Genomic DNA, 22462 nt, shown 5'->3' on the forward strand with positions numbered 1-22462 from the left:
AGCTCGGCCGATATCCTGTTCAAGGCCGTCGTCGACCAGATGGACCTCGGCAAAATCCATCTGACCCCGCTCTTTGGATTTGCAGGAGAATGTGTCTACACAGAAGGTTCCATCAGCCTCCCAGTCACCTTTGGACATGAGGGGGAAGCCCATGCCACACGCTTGGTAAACTTCCTAATTATGGACCGGATTTCCGCTCACAACGCCATCATAGGACGGTCAAGACTCAACAAGCTACGTGCGGTCACTTCAACATACCACCTCCTCATGAAATTCCCTAGCCAACTCCAGGATGTGCCACGTCCAATGGTCTCGCATTAGGAAGGGTGACGCGGTGATAAGAACCATATGCCATGTCAGAGACGACCTCCCAGGCGAGATCGACAAGGCACAAACATTCAAGGACTTGGACCCGAGTGAGGAAGCTGACACTGCAAAACTGGAAGCATCGAGCGATCTCGTGCCCGTGATACTCGACAATGCCAACCCCGATCAGGTCGTCATGATCGGAGCGCACCTGCCGGCCGAACTGAATGACCAACTCAGAGCATTTCTCCAAGAACACAAGGATGTCTTCGCGTGGACGCATGCAGATATGCCAGGAATCAATCCGGAGGTTATCTCTCATCGACTCAACGTGTTCCCCGGAGAGAGGGAAGAAGTCCATAAGAGAAGATCGTTCAACCCCAAGAGATATCTCGCGATCAACGAGGAGGTCGAGAAGTTGATCACCACCAAGTTCATCTGAGAAGCCTAGTTCCCGAGCTAGGTCTCTAACGTGGTCATGGTAAGGAAGTCGAACGGAAAGTGGTGAATCTGCATTGACTATACCGACCTCAACAAGGCGTGCCCGAAAGACTGCTTCCCCCTGCCGAGAATTGACCAGCTGGTCGACTCCACCGCAGCGCATGAGCTCATGAGTTTCATGGACGCGTACTCAGGATACAATCAGATCAGAATAAATGAACTAAACGAGTTGAAGACCACGTTCACCATCGTCCGAGGACTATTTTGTTACCAGGTGATGTCGTTCGGGCTGAAGAACGCCGAAGCCACTTACCAACGCTTGGTAAACCAATTGTTCGCCATGAAAATCGGAAAGACGATTGAGGTCTACGTCGACAACATGCTCGTCAAGAGCCTCACGGCACCAGACCACATCGAAGACTTAAAGGAGACCTTCGCCCTTCTTCGAAAGTATAAGATGAAGTTAAACCCGAACAAGTATGCATTCGGTGTAGAGTCAGGAAAATTCTTGGGATTCATCGTAAACCAGCGAGGCATCGAAGCCAACCCCAAAAAAATACAGTCCCTCCTGGACATGAGGTCCCCAACTAAGGCAAAGGAAGTCCAAAGCCTCATCGGACGCGTGGGCGCGCTAAGTCAATTCGTCTCCAAGGCCACCGACTGATATGAGCCTTTCTTCCAAGCCATCAAAGAAGGAGCCGACTTCAGGTGGACTGACGAATGCGAAGCCGCATTCCAGGATTGGTAGACATAATTCGTTATGCCGCCACTCCTAGCAAAGCCTAAGGACGGTGAGACTCTTTACCTGTATCCCTCCGTATCGACGAGGGCGGTTAGCGCGGTCCTCGTCCGGGAAGAAGAGAAAATACAGTGGCCCGTGTATTCCATAAGCACGACACTCCTAGACACTGAGACGCGATGCCCGGAGATAGAGAAGCTGTCCATCGCCCTGACTCTTTCAGCGAGGAAGCTCCGGCCATATTTCCAAGCACACCAACTTGTAGTGAAGACCAAGTACCCGATCAAGAAAGCTCTACAAAAGGACACCTTAACGAGAATGGCCGTCTGGTCCCCGGAACTAAGGGAATATAGGGTGGAGTTCCAGCCAAGAACGACGATCAAGGGTCAAGACATCGCTAACTTTATCGCCGAATTCACCTACAACGAGAACCTGTAACAAGATTAGGAAGACAAACAACAACAAGAGGTCGTGAAGGACAAGGAAGCGAAAAAGAAGAGAGTCGCCCCCGACGGGCCGGTCTGGAGTTTGCACATGGATGAAGCGTCCAACGTCCGTGGATCAGGGGCAGGAATCGTCTTCGTCAACCCAGACGAAGAAAAGCTCAGGTATGCCATCCATTTCCAATTCAAAGCCTCGATTAACGAGGTCGGATATGAAGCCCTCCTGGCTAGACTCGACATAGCGAGGAAGCTTGGAGCTGAAAATCTCAAGATCCACTACGACTCACTCCTCATTGTCAACCAAGTCAAGGGAGAATACTAAGCTAAGGAAGAAAACATGGCGGTATACCTGGAAGAAACCAAGCTCCGACTTGAATTAATCTCCTTGTATGAGATTGTACAGGTCCCCAGGGGCTCGAACGCCGAGGCCGACGCCTTGGCTCGAATGCGCTCAGTCGGTGACAACGAAGAGCTAGGTAAAGTGCAAGTCGAAACCTTAAAGCTCTAGTCCATCAGAAAGGAAGAAGTGAATTTAGTTGAAGAAGAACCCCAGCCGAACTGGATGACTCCAATCATCAAGTATCTCCGCGATAACACCATCCCCGCCGACCAAGCCGAAGCTAAGAGGGTGAAATATCATGCGCATAAGTATGTCTGGTGAGGGTCCAGACTCTACAAGAGAGGGTATTGGCAACCGTTCCTCCACTGCCTGGACAAGACCGAATCTGACTACGTCTTGAGAGAGATCCACGAAGGAATATGTGGAAATCACTCCGAAGGCAATCCCTGAACCTAAAGAGGCTCAAACAAGGTTACTTCTGGTCAACGATGTAGAAAGATGCGTTCGACTTGGCACGAAAATGAGACAAATGCCAGAGGTTCTCGCACGTCCCAAGACAAGCCCCGGCCCCGCTATGTCAGATCATTGTGGCACGACCATTCACGAAAGGGGGGGGGGGGGTGACCTCATTAGGAAACTCCCGATGGCATCGGGCCAGCGAGTCTGAGCGATAGTTGTCATCGACTACTTCACCAAATGGGTAGAGGCAGAACCCCTGGCTATAGTAACCGAGGCGAACACTACCAACATCATGTGGAGGTTGATCATATGCCACCACAGCATCCCCGCTTCGATCGTCACCGATAATGATAGCTAGTTCGACAACGCAAAGGTCCGAAGGATATGCGAGCAGCTGAAGACCGCCCTCGACATCGTAGCCGAGAAGGCCAGCAATAAGTGTGTTATCCACGTCGGGACGGTCCAAGAGCTCGGCGAGCCTCCGAGCTGTGTCCTCGCGGAGGACGGCTTCGGGGTCGGCCGTCGGATCCTGGGGCTCTCGTTGTCACGAGGCTGCCCTCCTAGGCGGTGTGCGAGGATCCTGAGGCCGTACCTCGAGCCCGTCGCTCGGGTGCCTGCAGAAGTGGTAGGGACTTGACTCATCTTTCGAGAGTCGCAGAGGTTGCGAGAAAAGAGGTTGGAAGGGAGAGCGTCGCCAAGGTCGGGAGGCGCCCCTCCTTCTAGCGCCAAAATGTTGTCGCTCGTTTTCGGACAACTATTTAGAAACCCCAAAAGGTTCGACCCAAGGCCGGACCAAGTGGTCGCGTTCGGGCTCGAGCGTGTCGGACTTGGTATCCCAAGTCGTCCCTTAGCTGTCGGTGATGCTTGCCTCGTCCAAACACTTGAAACGGGAGAAAGAACACGTGAACTACAAAGGGGAAACAGAGTGGGTGCCTATGTTTACCTCTCCGACGCTCAACATTAAGAGGATTGATGTGGGATATAGAGGATTAGGTGTTTAGAGGGCCGGAGCTTGAGAGAAACGAGTGAGGTACGAGTTCAGCAACGTTTCAGTACTCAATTTCGGATTACCTGACTCGAGGGGTCAAGCCTCGTATTTATAGGCGACCAAGGGGTGTTTGAGGAACCCCTTGGCCGAGTGAAGTTGGGCCGGCCATTGGCCGAGTGAGGCTCGGCCGGCCAATGGCCGGGTGAGGGTGCTGGGCCGGCCAATGGCCGGGGGAAGGCTGGGCCGACCATTGGCCGGATGAGAAGCTGGGCCGGCCATTGGCCGGATGAGAAGCTGGGCCGGCCATTGGCCGAGTGAACTCAGTTGGCAATGGCCGAGTGAAGGGTCTGGGCCGGCCATTGGCCGGGTGAGAAGTTGGGCCGGCCATTAGCCGGGTGAAGGCTGGGCCGGCCATTGGCCGGGCAAGGACGTCCGGTCGGCCAACGGGGCCGATAGCGTCGCCGAATCGCGCCGGGCCGATAACATCCACCATACCTCGCCATGCCGCCATCTCTTCTTTTTCGGCCGCACAAAAAAGGTAAGAGCCAAAGGCTGGACGGCAAGTGGCTAAAACCCTTTGCAGCAACACCAACCCCAGCCCCAACCCCACGAGAAGAAAAGTGGGCAGTGGCGTGGGGGAGAGACTTTGGGTTTTGCTATTGTGATTAATGTCATATTTTTTAGTCCTGATTATATTGGATCTGAGAAAGATAATTACTTTGTGAACGTCATATTACGGCATGCGTGAAATAAATAATCTTATTCGGGGAAGTTAAATCTAATATTACTGCCCTCTAATCCATTCCCAACTGAATTACAAGGTTTTTTAGGCTACTTCAAACGTTGAATTTGTAATCTAGCCGACGTTTTAAACATGTTTAAAACCTAGCCATATTTTGTGTACTTGGCATATAATATTTTACACGATTGTACTTAGTATTTTCATACATTAATTTTGGTAAATATACGTTAATTTTGGTAAATAGCTAATTTACCAAAATAAACGAAATGTTGGATAGTTTCTTAAAATCAAGTTTCAAATTGGCTGAATAATTACAGCACCCATTTTATTATAATAGAATAGAACACAGAACAAAAAAGGACAACAACTTATAAGGGCTCAATGCATTTTGCTTGTATCACTTATTTAAAATACATTTGCAACAAAAACGCTCTCTCGTGGTCTCATATGCTAGTATAAATGTTGCATCACGTAACCTCCAACAGAAGAAAAAAAAAACAAAAACAAAAAAACACACTTACATTAGTGACTGTTCATGTTCCCCATGCAAACGTACTTGATCTGTAAGTGAAAGAAGAGAGCATCGTCAGTCAAATGGGTTAGACTGCACATTTGATGCATGTCCTAACATATCGAAACCAATACAGAATCTTAGAAACTTCCATCGAACCAATCTATAAACTACTGGTGCAAAAGTCTGGATTTTTTTTTAATAAGATGTTATATCTTCAATCAGAGGATATAGCTCAGAATCTTGTAGCTTAAATCCAAATATGTTCACAGAAAATTTGGAGTTGAAGAACAACTGAAAGCTGGCTCTTTGTTGGCTAATGTTATTGTAGAAAAAAACCGAAGCAATGGGGTTTGTATCGTAAAGTCGAGAAAGACCTGAAAAAGAAAATAATAGACACAAAATTAAACGTACTTCCAAGTAGTCATCCATGCCATATTTAGAACCCTCGCGTCCCAGACCGGACTGCTTCACGCCTCCAAACGGAGCAACCTGCAAAGTCATATTAATTGCACGGTGAAGAATGAACGAACAAGGTTCCATAATTCGATTAAGCAAAAAAAAAAACCCACCTCTGTTGAAACTATGCCTTCATTGACGCCGACAAGACCGTACTCGAGGGCTTCAGACACACGCCACGACCGCTGAATGCTGTTTGTGAATATGTACGCAGCCAAACCTAGAGAAAATAATGCAGTGAAAACTTGTTTCTAACTTGATATTTTTCCTTTGAATCTCAATCACTTTTCTTGATTAATTGTTTTAAGCCCTTAAAACCATTCGGGCAAAGCCCTTACGGCCAGCTTATTAAGTGGAACAAACCAGCAGTGGTATCATTAGCAATACGGATCGCGTCGTCCTCGGATTTAAACCTCAGCAACGGTGCCACAGGCCCGAATACTTCCTCTCTGGACCAAGTAAGAGCAAGAGTAAAAAAAGTATGTCAAGAGGGCAACAATATTATGCTCAGTAAACCTGAAAGTATGGCATCAGGTTTGGAATTTCATCGCAACCATTCCAGTCCCCTTATGACAGTTGAGATATTTTGGAGCCAAAATTTAATTCGCATACGCTGCCAAGTGTTTACAGAATCCAGAAGAGAACTTATGAAATACCTTGACAGTAGCATCTCACTGTTAACATCACCGACAATGGTAGGCTCGTAGAAGGTCATTCCCAGGCTGTGTCTTTTCCCTCCAACTAAAACTTTTGCTCCCTTATAAATTAAAAATCAACTTACAATCAGAAAACAAAATAAATATTGGGTTTTTTGGGAGTAAATGTGTAAGAGCCAAATTAGATTTCAAAAAATATATATATACTAGCGAATGGGCCAAAATGTACACACACAGAATCTCAAGTCTTATAAAACAAACAAATTAAAAGAAGACTAGAATACTGACCTTTGAGGTAGCATCGAGAATAAATGATTCCACCTTTAAACTCACAGGGTAATCGTCAGTTTAACAGCATATACGGCTTTTAAGAGAGTATATAAATTTGAAGAGAAATACCTTTTGCACAGCAGCTTCATTTATAAGAGGACCCTGGAAAAGTGGAAAGTACAGTTAAAAGCTTGAGCTTTTATTTCACGAAAAAGGAAATGCTCATTTCCAAGAATACCAACCAGTTGTCGTCTCTTATAAGTTTTTCCTATTAGAGGTTCATACACTGATTATATGGGTTAAGAATTTGGGATTAACAAAACAATTTGTCAACCACTAATACACCTTTTCATGTGAATAGAGGCTGTTGAAACCATCTATCTCAAAAGCTTACGATTAAGTCTTAAGACACAAGTGAATTGTGAATATTTAACTGCTTTTTCAAATGGACTGGGCACGGATCAGAGCCTAATGAATTGAAAAATCCCATGCTCAGATACACTTGCACAATAATCTGGTTTTTAACAAGTGCTTAAAAGAAGCCATTCTGTTGCTAGAAACTACTTTACTTCCATAGATTACAGTATTAAGGCCCACAACAAGAGGTTGTAGGTTTCCATGTTAAATTAGTACTGTCAGAATAGCAGTTTCCTGGAAGATTGAGCTCTTGTGAGGTGTATTCAATTATCTTTTAATATTATTGGACCAATTATTTAGTTAACATGCGCATAACAGTAAACGAGAACACATGATTTATACTAGGTTATGCAAAAATGCCTACCTGAGCCACACCATCAATGAAACCATCCCCAACTTGAAGACTTTGAACAGCTTCTGAAAATGCTTTTGCAAATTTATCATAGATGCCTGTAAGAAAAGTTAAATTAACTTAACGATCATAAGCTCCATCGTTTGGACATGTCTTCCTTGTCTTTGCCCAAAAGAAGAAGAAGATAACCTACGGTTTCATGTTTGGATTTGTAATTATTCTAAATATTTTTATGGATTAAATTCAATGTAATGAATAAATAGCCGAAACGGAGATAAGGTATCATTTTTTTTATAAAGATGTATCAAATTAGAGTGGATGTCAGCAATATAAATCATGACCAGTAATACCTTCTTGCACAAGGATCCTGTTTGCACACACGCACGTTTGTCCAGTATTCCGGAATTTTGCTGCAAGCTACAAAGTGATTTTTCTTCCATTAGGAAGTGTTACCAAAATAACAATGCACCAATAATGGTTACACCTAGTTTAACTATACTTCTGAGTCTTAGTTAAATAGACAAAATCCAATTTATTTTGAAAACACAAATCTTATATAGACTAAACGATACCTTTTGTGTAAAGTGGCTTTCGCCTATTCAAATATATATAATGAAGTTACCGTTTCAAAAAAAATATAGACTAAACGATACAGGTTCGAGAGCTTCGACAAGGATATATTATCCAGCAAATAGAATGCTAAAATAAACTTGTTAACTTGTATGTTTATATAGTAAATTTCTTCCATGCATATAGAACCATGTTTTAAACACTTATAACAAAAGAGACCCCAAAGAAAATACAAAATTACAACATATTCTTCTATAAAGATTAACTTACTGCTCCTTTAACTGCCACATCCACGTCTGCATCGTCAAAAACTATGCAAGGCGCATTGCCGCCAAGTTCAAGAGATACCTAAAAAGCAGGGAGGGAAAGAAATAAACTAGTATACATTTAACGTGCACTTTCTAACAATAATAGAAACATCTTTGAGGAAGAACTCAATAAACATGAAATATCAGCTATATGGCAATTGTTTTCTTTAGTCAATCAAGACGAGTCTTTTTTAACTCAAAGAGTCTTTCTCTCGGATAGGATTCTCCTCACAACCCAAATCAAATCAAATATAGCGATGTCTAAAGCATCACAAACATTAGATGTTTTTATTATTCGTCATATTATAGGCATACCTTCTTAACGGTGTTGGCAGCACCAGCCATTAACTTCTTTCCGACTGCGGTTGAGCCGGTGAAAGTGATCTTCCTTACCTGATGGCGCGTACAATCAATTACATTGACAAGACCAGGGCACAAAAATCCACAATGAATAACAAACCTGTGGACTTGCAAGCAAAGCGTCCCCAATACTAGGAGCATTTCCCATAACAACATTCACAACACCCTGTGTACAACATTGAAACCCATTACCAACATATGGCATTATGAACAAGTTAAAGGCCAAACGCCAATGCTTTCAATACCAATATCGCCACTTTATTAACACTATTTGGGGTTTTAACCAATGGACGATACGAGGTTATGGCTGTGGGAAGTATATATTTTATCAATGGAAGCAGACTTATTACCGGTGGAATTCCAGCTTGAAGGGAGAGTTCAGCTGCGGCTAAAGCAGTGAGGGGTGTTAGCTCAGATGGCTTTATGACCACTGTGCAACCAGAAGCAAGAGCAGGACCAACCTATCCAAGAACACAAGAGAACATCGAATTTGAATTAATCATTGTCTAAAAGAACATGCACTTGATATCTTGATTCAAACCTTCCGAGTAATCATCGCCAGTGGAAAGTTCCATGGTGTGATTGCGCCAACAACACCGACAGCCTGCAAAATAGTAATCGTGACAAGTTAAAGAGACAATGAACAAAACTGGAAATATACACCCAACTCCAATGGCAACTGGCCAACCATGTTTAGTTGTTGTCCCTATAAATGTTATTGAAATCACAAGACCCTTTTTTTAAATTGGTCAATCAAAACAAAACAGAGTGCACGTGTAATACAGCCACACCTGCTTTAAAACAAACAAGCGCCGGTCAGACAGAGTTGAAGGAATGATATCACCGTATATTCGCTTTGCCTCCTCAGCAAAGAACTCAATGAAACTAGCTCCATAACCAACCTGCAGCACAATGCATTAAGCAAATACAGGACAACGATAAAAAATTTCATTATTATCTTCCGCTCTTTTTTTTTTTTACAATAATACCTCGCCAATTGCTTCTTTTAGTGGCTTGCCTTGCTCCAACGTTATGAGCTGTCCAAGTCCTTCCTTGTGAGCAATTAGCAGATCATACCTACAGTAAGTTACAAGTGTGAAATCAGATAGAAAAACCAAAGCTCTAACAACAATCAAAACTCAAACAATACGCATGTATAACTAAAAATAATTCTGAACATACCAATTAAAGATAAGAATTTATGCAAACACTTAAGGCCTAAAACCTTAAAAAATTTAAAAAAGACCACAAACTTAAAGCCATGATTCAATAAAATTTCAATGCACTTTTAATAGGAAATATTCCTAGACTATCCAGATATAGATTAAATCTTCCTTAGTACATTCTTATCAATTTGGCGAAGCACAATGTATAATTTACAATCCGAATCTTATAAAGATAACATATACAAACAAATTCGTACAATATATCTAACCATGGAAGTGTTATAATACCATTTTCGTAGGCATTTGCTTCTTTCAGATGCAGTAACTTTGCTCCAAGCTAACATGAAATAAACAAAAAATTCAAGATCTCGTTTTAAGTTTAGAGGAACCAGACTGATCTGAGAAGATTCACTGACAACATTAACCAAAGATCTAATTAAGAGTGTAAATACTGACAAAGTAAATCAATGATCTGTTTCAGAATAACTCCTTCAAGATAATTGCCATTAAGCATGTAACGAGTGATTACTTAAGAAATAAGTACAACATAGTTGGTGTTACGAATACACGCCTATTAATTTGCACCACCACTTGTTTCTTTTTATAAAAAAAAATTACACCACCAATTAGGACCACTACGTCATTACGCAGATATATTTATGCTGAATAAGGCATATGTGCATATATGGATTCAATCGAAAATCTCATACACTTAAAGGCATCACTGGCAGAAGATATTGCATCATTGGTTTCCTTCTGACCCATACACGAGACATCGGCTATAACTTCACCAGTGGCTGGATTACGGACCTGTCATCACCCATGACATGATAAATGAATAAAATTACTACTTTACTGTAAAAGAACTTGCATAAAAGAAGAAAGTACACATCATGAAAAGATCTTTCTCATTCCATCAACAAGATTGACAACTGAAACATATGCAATATAAAAGACGGTGACAATGTAGTTGCCAAATGCCTCAAATTAGTGAAGCTGCGAATTCTCTTTCTGACCTGTAAGGTTTTATTGTCATATGCATCGACCCATTTCCCTCCGATAAGCCCCTGGGTGCGTAATAAACCCGAACTTTTCAGCTGAGAAGTAACGCTCTTAGCGTCCATGGTTATCTGATATCCAAATCCCATGCTCGTTAGTTAAATGAATCCACAAACAAGATAACAAGTACTCTTCGCTTTTGGAACAATAATTAAGTCCCCAAATAGTGGTAAGAGGTTTAGAATATCCTGGCAGAGCCATGAAAAAACAAGATTCCCTTTTGAGAATCAAAGGGAAAGATTGAAACGAAAAACACATCCTTTCGAGTGGTGCCTAGCATAGTCTAGTTGGTAATTCCATTCCAAAGTGGAGGTCGTGAGTTCAATCCCAAAAGCAACAAAGCTGCCTTCAAAAAAAACACAGCCTTTCGAAGTTCTGAATAGATAGATAGATATTGAGATATTACTATAGTTAATTACTTGTAAGAACATGAAATACGAGTGTAGCACCAAAGCAAGAAGAATAGTTCATTTCAGCTATGGGGTACAATAAGAGCTTTAAAACACAAAATTCAACGTTTTCAATCCCACATAGACGTGTATACATAAATGATCAAATCAACTTTAAAACAAGCATTTCCCATAAGGCCACTTAAACGGCAATCATAGAAATAAATACCCAATTCTCAAATCCGCATACAACAACAGATATTCAAAACACAAAGCAAACAAAACCTCAATTGTGCATACATATACCAGCTTGAACACACATAGATCCAGGGAGAGACTGTATATTACACATATATACATACATACATACATAAAAATACGTATACAGAGAGAGAGAGAGATAGTGAGACCTGGCGAGAGAGGAGAGCATGAGACCTCATCAGTGGGACAGACTTCAAAGATCGACAAGCCACGTGCATCGCTGCGAACGTCATTCCGGTTCAGGATTTTATTTCTTTATTATTATATTACCTCCGTTCTTCGTCTTTCTCGGAGCTGAGATTATGCTCTAATCGATCATATCACTCTCTCCCTTTCTTGGCCAGTTTTTTTTTTCCAAATGATTTTATAATTTATTAATTATTGATTGTCGAGGCTGCTTGGTTTTTGGTAAGAGCACGTGCTTTTCAAGATGTGATCAAACCTTCAAATCAATCCTCCAAAACGTAATGAAAAGTATTATAAGATATATTGCTAATATTGAGAATTCGCACAAAGACAAAAGCGTAATAGTAATCTAAAAGAGGCTGCTTGGTTTTGTGTACGTTTGAAATGTTTGACATTACGTGCAACATTTATCAAAAGAGTAAAATTACGTCTTAAAAATAAAACATTATAGGCAATCGGTCAATCATTTAACCTTTTTTTTTAATTCTAATAAAAAATTTATTTTATTAAAAAAAATTAACAAATCGAAGTAAATTAAATTAAATTAATTAATTTAATTTACTTTTTTTTTTTTATAAATTAAAATTTTGATTTTTTTTTTAAAGTGGACTATTTAACTACTGACCAAATTATTTCTTTAAAAAAATTAATAAGAGGACCACTTTTATTTAGCAAAAAATATATTCCTGTAACTGATTTATCTACAAAGTTGTAAGTTACTTTAGATATCCCAAATAATCTTAATTTTTTTAAATAATCAGATGTAAATAATTTCGAGCAATTCGAAGGAACAAACTTCTATTCCGTCTGAACTGAAATTGTAGTTGTACTTGCTGCAAATAAAAATGTTATAACAATTGTTCCTCAATGAACACAAGAAACTGAGCACAAAAGGTGTCTAGTATAATGAATATCCAGATAAGATTGTCTCTAAATACAGGCGAGTATAGTAAATGAGAGAAAAATAATTGACCAATGGATGTAACTCTTAATAGATGAAGAACAAGGGAATGGGTTTGCACAAGCTCTTAGTCATCATGATAGAGCATTTGTATGACATTGATCAATGTAAAAAAGATGGAAAGTGGTAGAAAATGTGGGTTTGAGAGTGATCTTCCTCCAATTCTAGAGAGAAATGAAGGAAGATGCTTCTCTATGTGTGGTGGTGAGATGAGAGAGAGGTGTAGAAGAGATGATGGTCAAAATGGGGTGTGAGTACAATATGGTGCGCGTATGTGATGAAAAGGGTGGTGATTATGGGAGAAATGTATTAGAAATACATGGTGTGAGATGGAATGTTTGGAGAATGATGGAAGATGAGGTATGGTACTTTTCTAGTGTCTTTTCATGGATCTTTCTTGTGAATGGTGTTTAAGGCCGAGAGAAGATTGTGAGGTATGAATTCTCTAGGGGTTTTTCATACAAAATTCGGGGTCATTTTCATGTGGTAGGGTGGTGGGTTTTTATAGGAGTTGCAAGGTGTAGGGGTGTGAAAATGACTTGGAAGGTGCCTTTGAAGGGTTAAGATAAGTTTTGGATTGAAATGGTGAGGTGGGAAGGGTTAGACGTGTGAAATGATGGCAAAGAAGAGGTAGAGGTTAGGTTTGGAAAAGTCATACGGCCATTATGGAAGTGTGGGAGTGTCGTACGGCCATTTTGGAGGTTGGGGAATACCGTATGGCATTTGTTGGTGGTTGTACGACAATAATGGACACGAGATGGTACTGTAAGATACCTTTAGGTTGCGTACGGCAAGTCTGGAGGGGATGGAGTATTGTACAACACGTTTTGGTGCCGTACGACACATTTTGGTGTTGTACGAAAAAGGTAGACACAGGGAGGTGCTGTACGGCGAGTCTGGAGGCGAGAGAGTGCCGTACGACAAGGTGGGATAGTCTGGAGGCTAGGATTGTCGTACGATATGTTTTTGGTGCCACACGGCAAGAAGGGACAGAGGCTGGTGCCATATGGCATTTGGGTTACCGTACAGCGAGTCTGGACACGGAAGTGTCGTGTGGCAAGTAGGGACATGGGAAGGTACGGCACTTTTGAGTTTCCGTACGGCGAGTCTGGACACGGAAAATGGCTGTATGGCGCGTTAAATGGTCGTACGGCCACATCAAGGGTCTTTTTTGGGCGTGTGGCGTGTCTTTTTGGTCGCATAGCCATGGCCACTCCTTGACGGGGGTGAGGCATGGCGAGACATGTCGAGCTTTCAACGAGGTGCGTCGAGCTTCCAACGAGGCGTGTCAAGTCTTTAGCAAGGTGTTAGAGAGTGTGGCACGACGAGGTTAGGGCGATTCGTCCGCGGGCATGTCAAGTCTCCGATGAGGCAAGGCGTGTCGAAGCGTGGCGCGACGAGGGTAAGGCATGGCACGAGAGGGCAAGGCGGGTCGTACCACGGCGAGGGCAAGGTGTTGCGAGTCTCCGGCGAGGTGTGTCAAGTCTCCGATGAGGCGAGGCGAGGCAAGGCATGTCGAGGCGTGGCACGACGAGGGCAAGGCGTTGCACGACGAGGGCAAATCGGGTCGTGGCACGGCGATGGCAAGGTGTGGTGAGTCTCCAGCGAGGCGTGTCAAGTCTCCCGCGAGACAAGTCACATTTATGGTGAGGCGAGTCACGTCCATAGAAAGGAATTTCAAAGGCTCACAGCGGTGCATGGCCCATGACGATGCATGATATGACTCACGATGATGCACATTAAGGCTCACGAAGGTGCACGGCCCACAACGACGCATAGTATGGCTCACGGCGAAGCATGGCACGGTTCATAGCGAGGCATGGTTGAGCACGTCGAGAGCAAGGTATGGAGAGCTTGAATGTGTCGTCTCTATGTCACTTCTTGATTCTGATATTGTCTCGGGCTCGCGCCTTGAGTCATTTTTGCTTTTGAATGGGTCATTTTCCGGCAGCGAAAAATGACACATTAACATTAATAATGATATATTTAACATAATAACTCAAATTTATTATTTAAATATAATATTAACTCAAATTTGTTGTAAGAACAAAAAAAAACTCACTAAAAATAAAACAAACAAAAAAAATCGCTATAGACATTCTTTCTCAGATCAGCCAAAATCCCTAAGACCTTACCGAAATCATAATCTCACGATTACCTTCTTGATTATTTCCACAAAGACATTCCTAGTGTGTTTTCACATATCTTTCAAAAATAGATGGGAGATAATGGCGTTGTGTGATCTCATATTGGGTTTGAGTCCTCTCAAGTGTCTCCGCCAAATACAAAAATGAGTTTTCTAACTTACCTTTTCAACAATACCCGCGATTAAGATATCAAAAGTGATCTCATTTGGAGCAAAAATCCACATAAAAATCCTCGAAGAAGCTTATCGCGTCATTGAAGTCATTCTAGTCATCCAAACTCAGAATCAGGCTGTCAATTTATCCGGATGAGTGCTCATCGATCGAATGTACGTCACTGTCCCTCACAGATTTGTAGGGAAGAATGAAGCTCCAATTGGGGCCTTGGAAGTCCGACAGGCGCGAAGCGAACAATGAGCTGCATGAAGGCCGCGACCAATTTGAAACCCAACGGCAAATCTTTCGCGGTCTTGTCGATCGTGAGCAAGTCTTTCTCTGAAGCTACGGTGGGGTGAGATTATGATTTTGGGGAAAAAAGGATTAAAGGGTTTTTTTTTTTAACACATTTCTTTTACTTTTTAAATCTGAGTTGTATTTATAAAAATTATATTAGTATTATTGTTTATTTTTTTTTAAGAAAATAATTAAATGTTTGTCAAATGTAAAGTCGCCACATGTCATCCGTTAAAAGATAACATACTAATAATAACGGTGCAACTGAAACAAAATATTATGTATTCATGCGTCGAAAAAAATAAATATTTAAATGTATTAAAAAGAAAATATTAAGTATTTATGTCCATTTTCTCTTATGTTTATGGAAGTGATGTAGTAAGTCAATATATTATCTTTATAATATAATCTGCTGATAAAACGTGGCAACAATAATTGTGATCTCTACAACTACTCCTCTTAATAAGTAATACAGAATTTTCAATATTAAAATAAAAGTTGATATTACTCACAACTTGTTTCTAAAAAAAAAAGGTATTACTCACAACTTATTACAGAACAAAAAAAAAATTCGTACAGTGTAATCATTTTCTACTTACTACGCGTTATCAAAAATATTTTTTTTTTTGTATATACCAAAAAAATTACTGCAAAAATAACCTCTCTAAAACAATAGCGAAAAATCATGTGGCTTTCCATAAGAGAAATGAACAACGGACTAGCGATAGAAAAGCAGTTAGTGAGACCAAGGATCGAAATACCGTTACCGTTACTGTTCCGACCTTTCGAATTTACTGATAACCCCCGGTACCGTAAAGGAATACCGGGAGAAGCAAGAAAAAAAAAGGAAACCGGTACCGTTGAACTTACCGTTACCGTAGAGGAATACCGTTAAATACCGTATTTACCGAGGGGAATTCAGAAAAGAAATATACAGAAAACATACAAAGTACGTAGGATAAAATTCATAAAATTAAAAATAGTGTACAATGTTTCAACACAATACCAAATTCCAAACACAACAAAAAGTAAGTTCAATAGAAGGAATAAAAATGACTACTCAAGTGAGATTTCAAGATTTCAAAGGAAATAATATCATGGAATTTCTCGAAGGAACGAGGAAATAATCGAGAATGAGATATTAAGAATATCAAGATCAATAAGGTTTTAGAATATTTTCACGAATGTAAGAAGGATTGTGAAAGTGAAAATATATTTTAACGAGTTTATCTCGAATAATAAATTAATTCCGAGGAAATATTCCGGAAATTAATTTAAGAAATACATTCTCAAGAATGAGAATTAATTCCGAGAAACCTTAAATATATTTTGATTAATCGAGAACGAACGAGAAAATTTTCGGTTCGAATAATATAATTATAATCTGTTCGGTTATGGATTTAATTAAATAATTATAAGAAAGGACGTGGTTGTAACAATTTTTAAGGGACCCATTTGAAAGAAAACAAGGAAAAGAGGTTGGATTGTAATTATTAGGATAAGGTTGAGCTTGCCAACTCATCACTTATCTACATTAGTTGCCTAATAAAATTAAAGGACACGGAAAAAAAAAAGAAAAAGAAAGAAAGAAAGAAAGAGAAAGAAAGAAAGAGAAAGAAAGAAAAGAAAGAAGAAGAAGAAGAAGAAGAAGAGAACCGAGCGGGAGAGAGAGAGAGAGAGAGAGGGAGAGAGAGGGAAAGAGATCGAGGGAGAGCAAGAGAGAGAGAGAGAGAGAGCGAGCGACTGAGGGAGAGGGAGCTCGGCCGACAGCCACCGAGACCCGGAACCCACCTCGCGTGCGCGTTCTAGCCGAGAAGACGAGGACGCCGGACTGAGAGGAGACGCCGGGAAGCTAACCGGGAAAGGTGGGATCCGGCGGGATACGGGAAGAAATGGCCGTAGTCGCGTCGGGAAGCTAGTGGGTTGGCGGGATCCGGTTCCTTCCCGGTTCCCGGTCCGGTTCCCCCGGAATCACCGGAAACTTCCGGTTTCGGTGGTTCCAGTGCCGGGGAGTTCAAAAAAGGGGGGTCCTGGCCGGTTCCCGTCCGGTTCCCCCGGGATTTCAATCCTTGAGTGAGACCCATCATTCTTTTGCACTGGACCTACACAGTTTGCCTACGTTACTCTATGCTAAAACTGGTCATGTGGAATCCAGGAAATGAGATTCTCTGATCTCATCTCACATTTTGCGAGAAATGAGATTCCGGAAATTGTAAATAATGATACCGGAAATCCCGAAACTATTTTTACGGTATCGAGAATTCCTGATACTATATTTTGTAGTTTGAAGATTCCCATGTTTCCTATATCTTTTACTTTAATCATGAATGCAATCGAAATAAAAGAAAAATTTATCTATTTACAATTAAAAAAAATACAACTTAAAAAAATGACACCAAATGATGTTAAAAGGATTTTCGGTTTCGTCATATTTATCGGATGGTTTCAAGATAAAAGTTTCGATAATACATCTCATAATATGATTTTTTTTTTTTTTTACATTATCAATAATACAGAATAGTGTCTTGCGAGAGATCTCATATGACCGCCCTTACTCTACGCTGATGTTTCCGTAATACTAATACTTAAATTAACAAGAAAGAATTGAGTAATGAAAAAGCAAATAGAGAAGAAAAAAATAGAGAAGAAACCAAGTCGAGTCTTCTAGTTGTGGTGGCTCATCATCTTTGACCTTTCCACCTCTCTCTCTCTCTTTCTCTCTCTCTCTCTCTCTAAACCAAATACATATTTTCATAAGAGTTTAATTTGTCTGTCTTCGTTTTCTAGAAATGAATGAGTTGAAATGATATAATATAATATATATACAGACACCTAAAACATATAGAGAGAGAAATTCGCCGGTCGTGTTGGAACCGTATAGAGGGAAATACGAGGGAAAGGTCGTCTACCCTTCGAATTCCCCTCTTCCAAATAAAAGTCAAACCACAAAACATTTTCACAAACAAAAACCCTAACCTACGTTGTTTCGTTCATTAACCTCTCTCCATTTCCAATTCCATCCTCGTCACAAGAATTTTTTTTTTTTTTTCGCTTGTTGTATCGGTGCTATTTTTTGTAATATTTATTGTTTAGATCGAAGGGTTTTCCGACAAGGTTGAGATTTGTGGCCTGTGATGAGTTCAAACACCGCGACTTCGAGTTCGGGAGGAGCTGGATCGGCCGATTCAGCTGTCAGAAGGAACTCCAAGCGTCCCAAATGTAAATTTTCTTTCAATTTGTCTCTGCGAAATCAATATTTTACAGCTGGTTTTGATGCGTTTATGATATGCTGTGTTGGTGTTATTGGAAAACTGTCGTTGGTTATAATCTACATGGAACTGTTATGGTCGTCTGAGCAAGACTTTGATAACTTTGAAGTGTGTTTGTTGTGTAAGTGATTAAATTTGTAACATATAATCAGATAACAGAATAAGGAATGCGCACCTAAATATAATAACGAATTTAAGGGATCGAAACTTTAATGAGTTTGGATGATGAGCTAGAACGCTCTTCTTTCCCTGTCGTATCCACCACTCTAATCCCAATTTCTGGGAGGAAGAAACTCAACTAAATTATCGATTTTCCTGTATATGTTACTGTGTTTGAAGTTTACTCATAATGATGGTTTAAAGGGGGTGAATGTTCAGGATTGTCTTAGAACAGTGCAAAGGTTTATATTAACTCAATTATTTTGATTTTGGTAGGTCATTAGATTTGTTCAATTTGTGTTTTTTTTATTCTTCTTAGCAGATTAGGCTGCATCTTTATTTAGGCTTTCGCTTTTACGTCTACATGGGAACTTAGTTACCTCGTCCTAGCTCTAAACCTTTGTTAGGTGGAACTATACTCAAATTTAAGCATGAATTGCTAAAAAATAAAAAAAAAATTAAAGCATGAAAGAAAATAAGTAACACAACAGTAGTGGGAATAATTCACACATTGGATTACTGAAACATGTGAAATGATTGTTCATTGTTTTTGGAAATATATAGATTCGCGATTCACTCAGCAAGAACTTCCAGCGTGTAAGCCCATTCTTACGCCTAGATGGGTATGTTTTTATTTCGGTTACAAATATTTAAGTTGGTTTGTATAAAATGAAGTAAATTGGGTACTTACGTAACTAATTGTTGATCTTTTTTTTTCTTCTTCTTTCTAATCCCTTGTGTTTGTCCCTATCCGTGTGTCTCTGCAGGTGATTTCAGCCTTTATGCTTGTCAGCATTGTCTTCGTCCCGATTGGAGTTGTGTCTCTCTTTGCTTCGCGAGATGTATGTTAGTCCAAGATATAAGTATCTTACACTGTGCCTTAAATTCTACTCATCAGATTTTGGTTACCTGTTTTTTTTTTTTTTTTTATATTTTACTGGGAACTGATTTTTACAGGTTGTTGAAATTGTGCATCGGTATGAGACTGACTGCATACCTGAACGCTTTAGAAGTAATAAGGTCGGCTTTATAGAAGGTCCTGAAGATAAGACATGCAACAGAAACATAACCGTAAGCTTTGTTTTTGTTTGTTTTTATTTATATTTTTTTTTATCTTAAATGCAGTGACTAGTGTAAACAGAGTAACAGACTGATTTACAAGACTTAATGAATACATCACAAAATCATAAGGAATCAGCATATTCTTAAAATGGCTCACACATTCTGCACGTTTTCTTGAGGTACCTAGGAAAACAAACATTCGAGGCTTGCGAAAAGAACACTGATGATGTTTTCAATGCGCTTGAGCTGAAGCTTTAACTTAACTTCCCATTTGATTGCACATACTGACTACTTGATCTCGCAGAAGTCAAGACCCAGTCATATCGCAGAATTAGGAATGGCCAATATAGATTTAACCCAAAGAAAAACTACCATTTTTAGTGGTGACACGGGAATTTACTAAAAAGGGGATTCAAGATAATGCTTTTGACATGATAGCTGATGCAGTTCTCCTAACTCGTCTCTTTGAATTCCCCTGAAGGTTACAAAACGGATGAAGAGTCCTATATATGTGTATTATCAGCTCGATAACTTCTACCAAAATCATCGCCGGTAAGTTAATCTTTTTATTTTAACAGTTTATTTATACTAGTATGACATGTGGATGGAGTAAAATCATCACAATATTATGATTATGAATAAAACGTAATATGTCAGTTTGATCCCGACAGTTTTGGTATCCATTCCTATATATATATATATATATATATTCTTTTACATAGAAAAAAAAAACTGAAATGATATAAAAAGAAAAGAAAAGAAAGCTTCATCTAAAAGGAAAACAGTTGTGTATGAAACCCTTCAGAAATCACACAAACAGATGATATAAGTGATTCGGATGTTTTGTACTCACTGATGCTAATAGTCATGCTCAAACAGATGATATAAGTGATTCGGTTGTTTCCACATGAATGGCATGTTATTTTAGTATGAAGTAAGGCCCAAGTTACAAACGTGTTTTTCTTCTTCTTCTTCTTCTTCCTCATAATAGGTATGTTAAGAGCCGAAGTGATGCACAGCTGAGAAGTAATAAAAGTACGGATGTGGTGGACACTTGTAAGCCTGAAAATACAGCTTCCGGGCAGCCAATTGTTCCTTGTGGTCTTATTGCCTGGAGTTTATTCAATGATACATATAGCTTTTCTCGTGGAAACCAACCACTGACTGTGAACAAGAGTGGTATCTCATGGAAGAGTGACAGGGAACATAAATTTGGCAAAAACGTATTTCCCCAAAACTTTCAGAATGGAACTATTAAAGGTGGTAAAGATCTTGATAAATCAATACCGGTAAGTTTCTTGCTCTAAAGAGGACAAGTTGTTGTTCCTCTGAGAAGTATTCTGTTTTGCGTGTGTATGATAAATTAGAGTTGGTCTCTCTGAGAAGTATGGTACTGAATATGCAACAGCTGAGCGAGCAAGAAGACCTTATTGTTTGGATGCGAACGGCTGCGTTGCCAACATTCAGGAAGTTGTATGGCAGAATAGAGGTCGATCTTGAGGCAAATGATGTCATAAATGTGGTGTTGATGAACAATTATAACACCTACACTTTCAACGGAAAGAAGAAACTCGTGCTTTCTACAACCAGCTGGCTCGGTGGCAAAAACGACTTCATGGGTATTGCTTACCTCACTGTTGGCGGCCTCTGCTTCTTCTTGGCCATGGCTTTTGCAATCGTATATCTTATAAAGCCAAGGTAATCACTCGGTGCATGTATTTGTTCCCATAAACTCTTTCTATGACGAAATGGTTTTCCCTTTATTGCTTCCCAAATGGATGCTTACTTAAGGAGTTTAGTTAAATGCGTTTGCTGTTTAAGGGTATATCAGTGGATGAACTTATGTTTCTTACACATTCACATTCTCACTCACTGTCTTCCTTCCCTTCCAGAAAACTCGGCGACCCATCATATTTATCGTGGAACAGAAACCCTGGAGGACACTAAGTTGTGTGAAAGACCACCTCACACCATTTGCGCTTCAACCAAAAGTTTTCAGATGTAATGTTATGTGTATTAAAATTCCGAAACCCATCAGTAGATACAAGCTTGAAAAAAAATATGTATATTTCCGCTTTGCTGGATTTGGTTTCTTATTTTTCATGTTATGCCGAGACGAGGATATCTAAAGCGTCATTTATTGTATAAAAAACCGAAAAAATAGAATTTTTAACACTTAATTTAGCCACTTTGAATGGTTCCATCGAGTTGAATTATAATGAGTATGAGCTGAATGATTAGTCGAAGAACTGAGGAGGAGGTGAGAGGGATCAGATGGATGGTAACATGCGTCGCCGCTCCCTAAACAGACGACATGCAAAAATGGAATCGGATAGGATTGATTGAACCCTGAAACTAAGTTAATGGGATAAGATTTATGAGTCTCCAACATCGGAGAGAAAGTTCCTCGACTCCAAACGCTTGCCGCTCTCTGTCATGGCACCACCGGAACCAAATTCTGTCAACTGCATTGCTAACAAGTTCAGGTTTTTAATGGAGATTCTTTCATGCTATAATGGTATAAGAGCATCTCCACTCCCTTTTTATTTTCCTTATCTATTTTACATTTTTACATCAATAAATAGTATTTTTAATTCCCAATCCATCTCTATTTTACATCTTCTCTTCTTCAAATAATATTCTCTCCCACAATAATTTTTTTATTTATTTTAGTTTTAACCCATTATTATTTTTATGCACTACAAATTAGTCTAACAAAATTAATTTTTCGATTAATATGAACAAAATTAATTTTGTTCATATTAATCGAAATAGATATATATATATATATTATTAATAATAGGGGCAATTAGGTCAGTAGCCCAATAACCCACCATCTTTTTAATTTAAAAATAGCTCAAGTTTCATTTTATTAAAAAAAATAGTTCACTATACCGAAGTAAATTAAATTAATTGAACAGTTACTTTAATTAACTTCTGTCATAAATAAAACCACGTCATGAATTCTATTTGAAACAAATACGCGTAGTAG

General features: G+C 39.9%; 2 protein-coding genes across 2 annotated transcripts; one reads left to right on the forward strand and one right to left on the reverse strand.

Moving 5' to 3' along the window:
- Positions 1–4750: 4750 nt before the first annotated feature.
- On the reverse strand, positions 4751–11711 carry ALDH5F1 (aldehyde dehydrogenase 5F1). The gene is made up of 20 exons (XM_089603718.1): positions 11386–11711; positions 10544–10657; positions 10238–10337; positions 9816–9864; positions 9351–9438; positions 9153–9263; positions 8903–8965; positions 8712–8822; positions 8462–8527; positions 8317–8394; positions 7964–8041; positions 7474–7540; positions 7136–7221; positions 6484–6516; positions 6373–6405; positions 6085–6185; positions 5792–5877; positions 5542–5648; positions 5384–5461; positions 4751–5019 (listed from the first exon to the last, which is right to left on the reverse strand). Exons 1-20 carry the CDS (start codon positions 11467–11469, stop codon positions 4981–4983), a joined length of 1572 nt encoding a protein of 523 aa, XP_089459844.1. The 5' UTR covers positions 11470–11711; the 3' UTR covers positions 4751–4980.
- A 6021-nt stretch (positions 11712–17732) lies between these two features.
- On the forward strand, positions 17733–21683 carry LOC149378627 (ALA-interacting subunit 3-like). Its single transcript, XM_089602909.1, has 8 exons — positions 17733–18199; positions 18973–19031; positions 19176–19250; positions 19366–19479; positions 19952–20022; positions 20462–20759; positions 20879–21168; positions 21363–21683. The coding sequence occupies exons 1-8, from the start codon at positions 18115–18117 to the stop codon at positions 21415–21417; spliced, it is 1047 nt and encodes a 348-aa protein (XP_089459035.1). The 5' UTR covers positions 17733–18114; the 3' UTR covers positions 21418–21683.
- Positions 21684–22462: the final 779 nt, after the last annotated feature.

This window comes from Urtica dioica, chromosome 12, assembly GCF_054948205.1.
Source record: "Urtica dioica subsp. dioica isolate 48M chromosome 12, U.dioica_male_clone48M_v1_H2, whole genome shotgun sequence".
NCBI classification, from domain to species: Eukaryota; Viridiplantae; Streptophyta; class Magnoliopsida; order Rosales; family Urticaceae; genus Urtica; species Urtica dioica.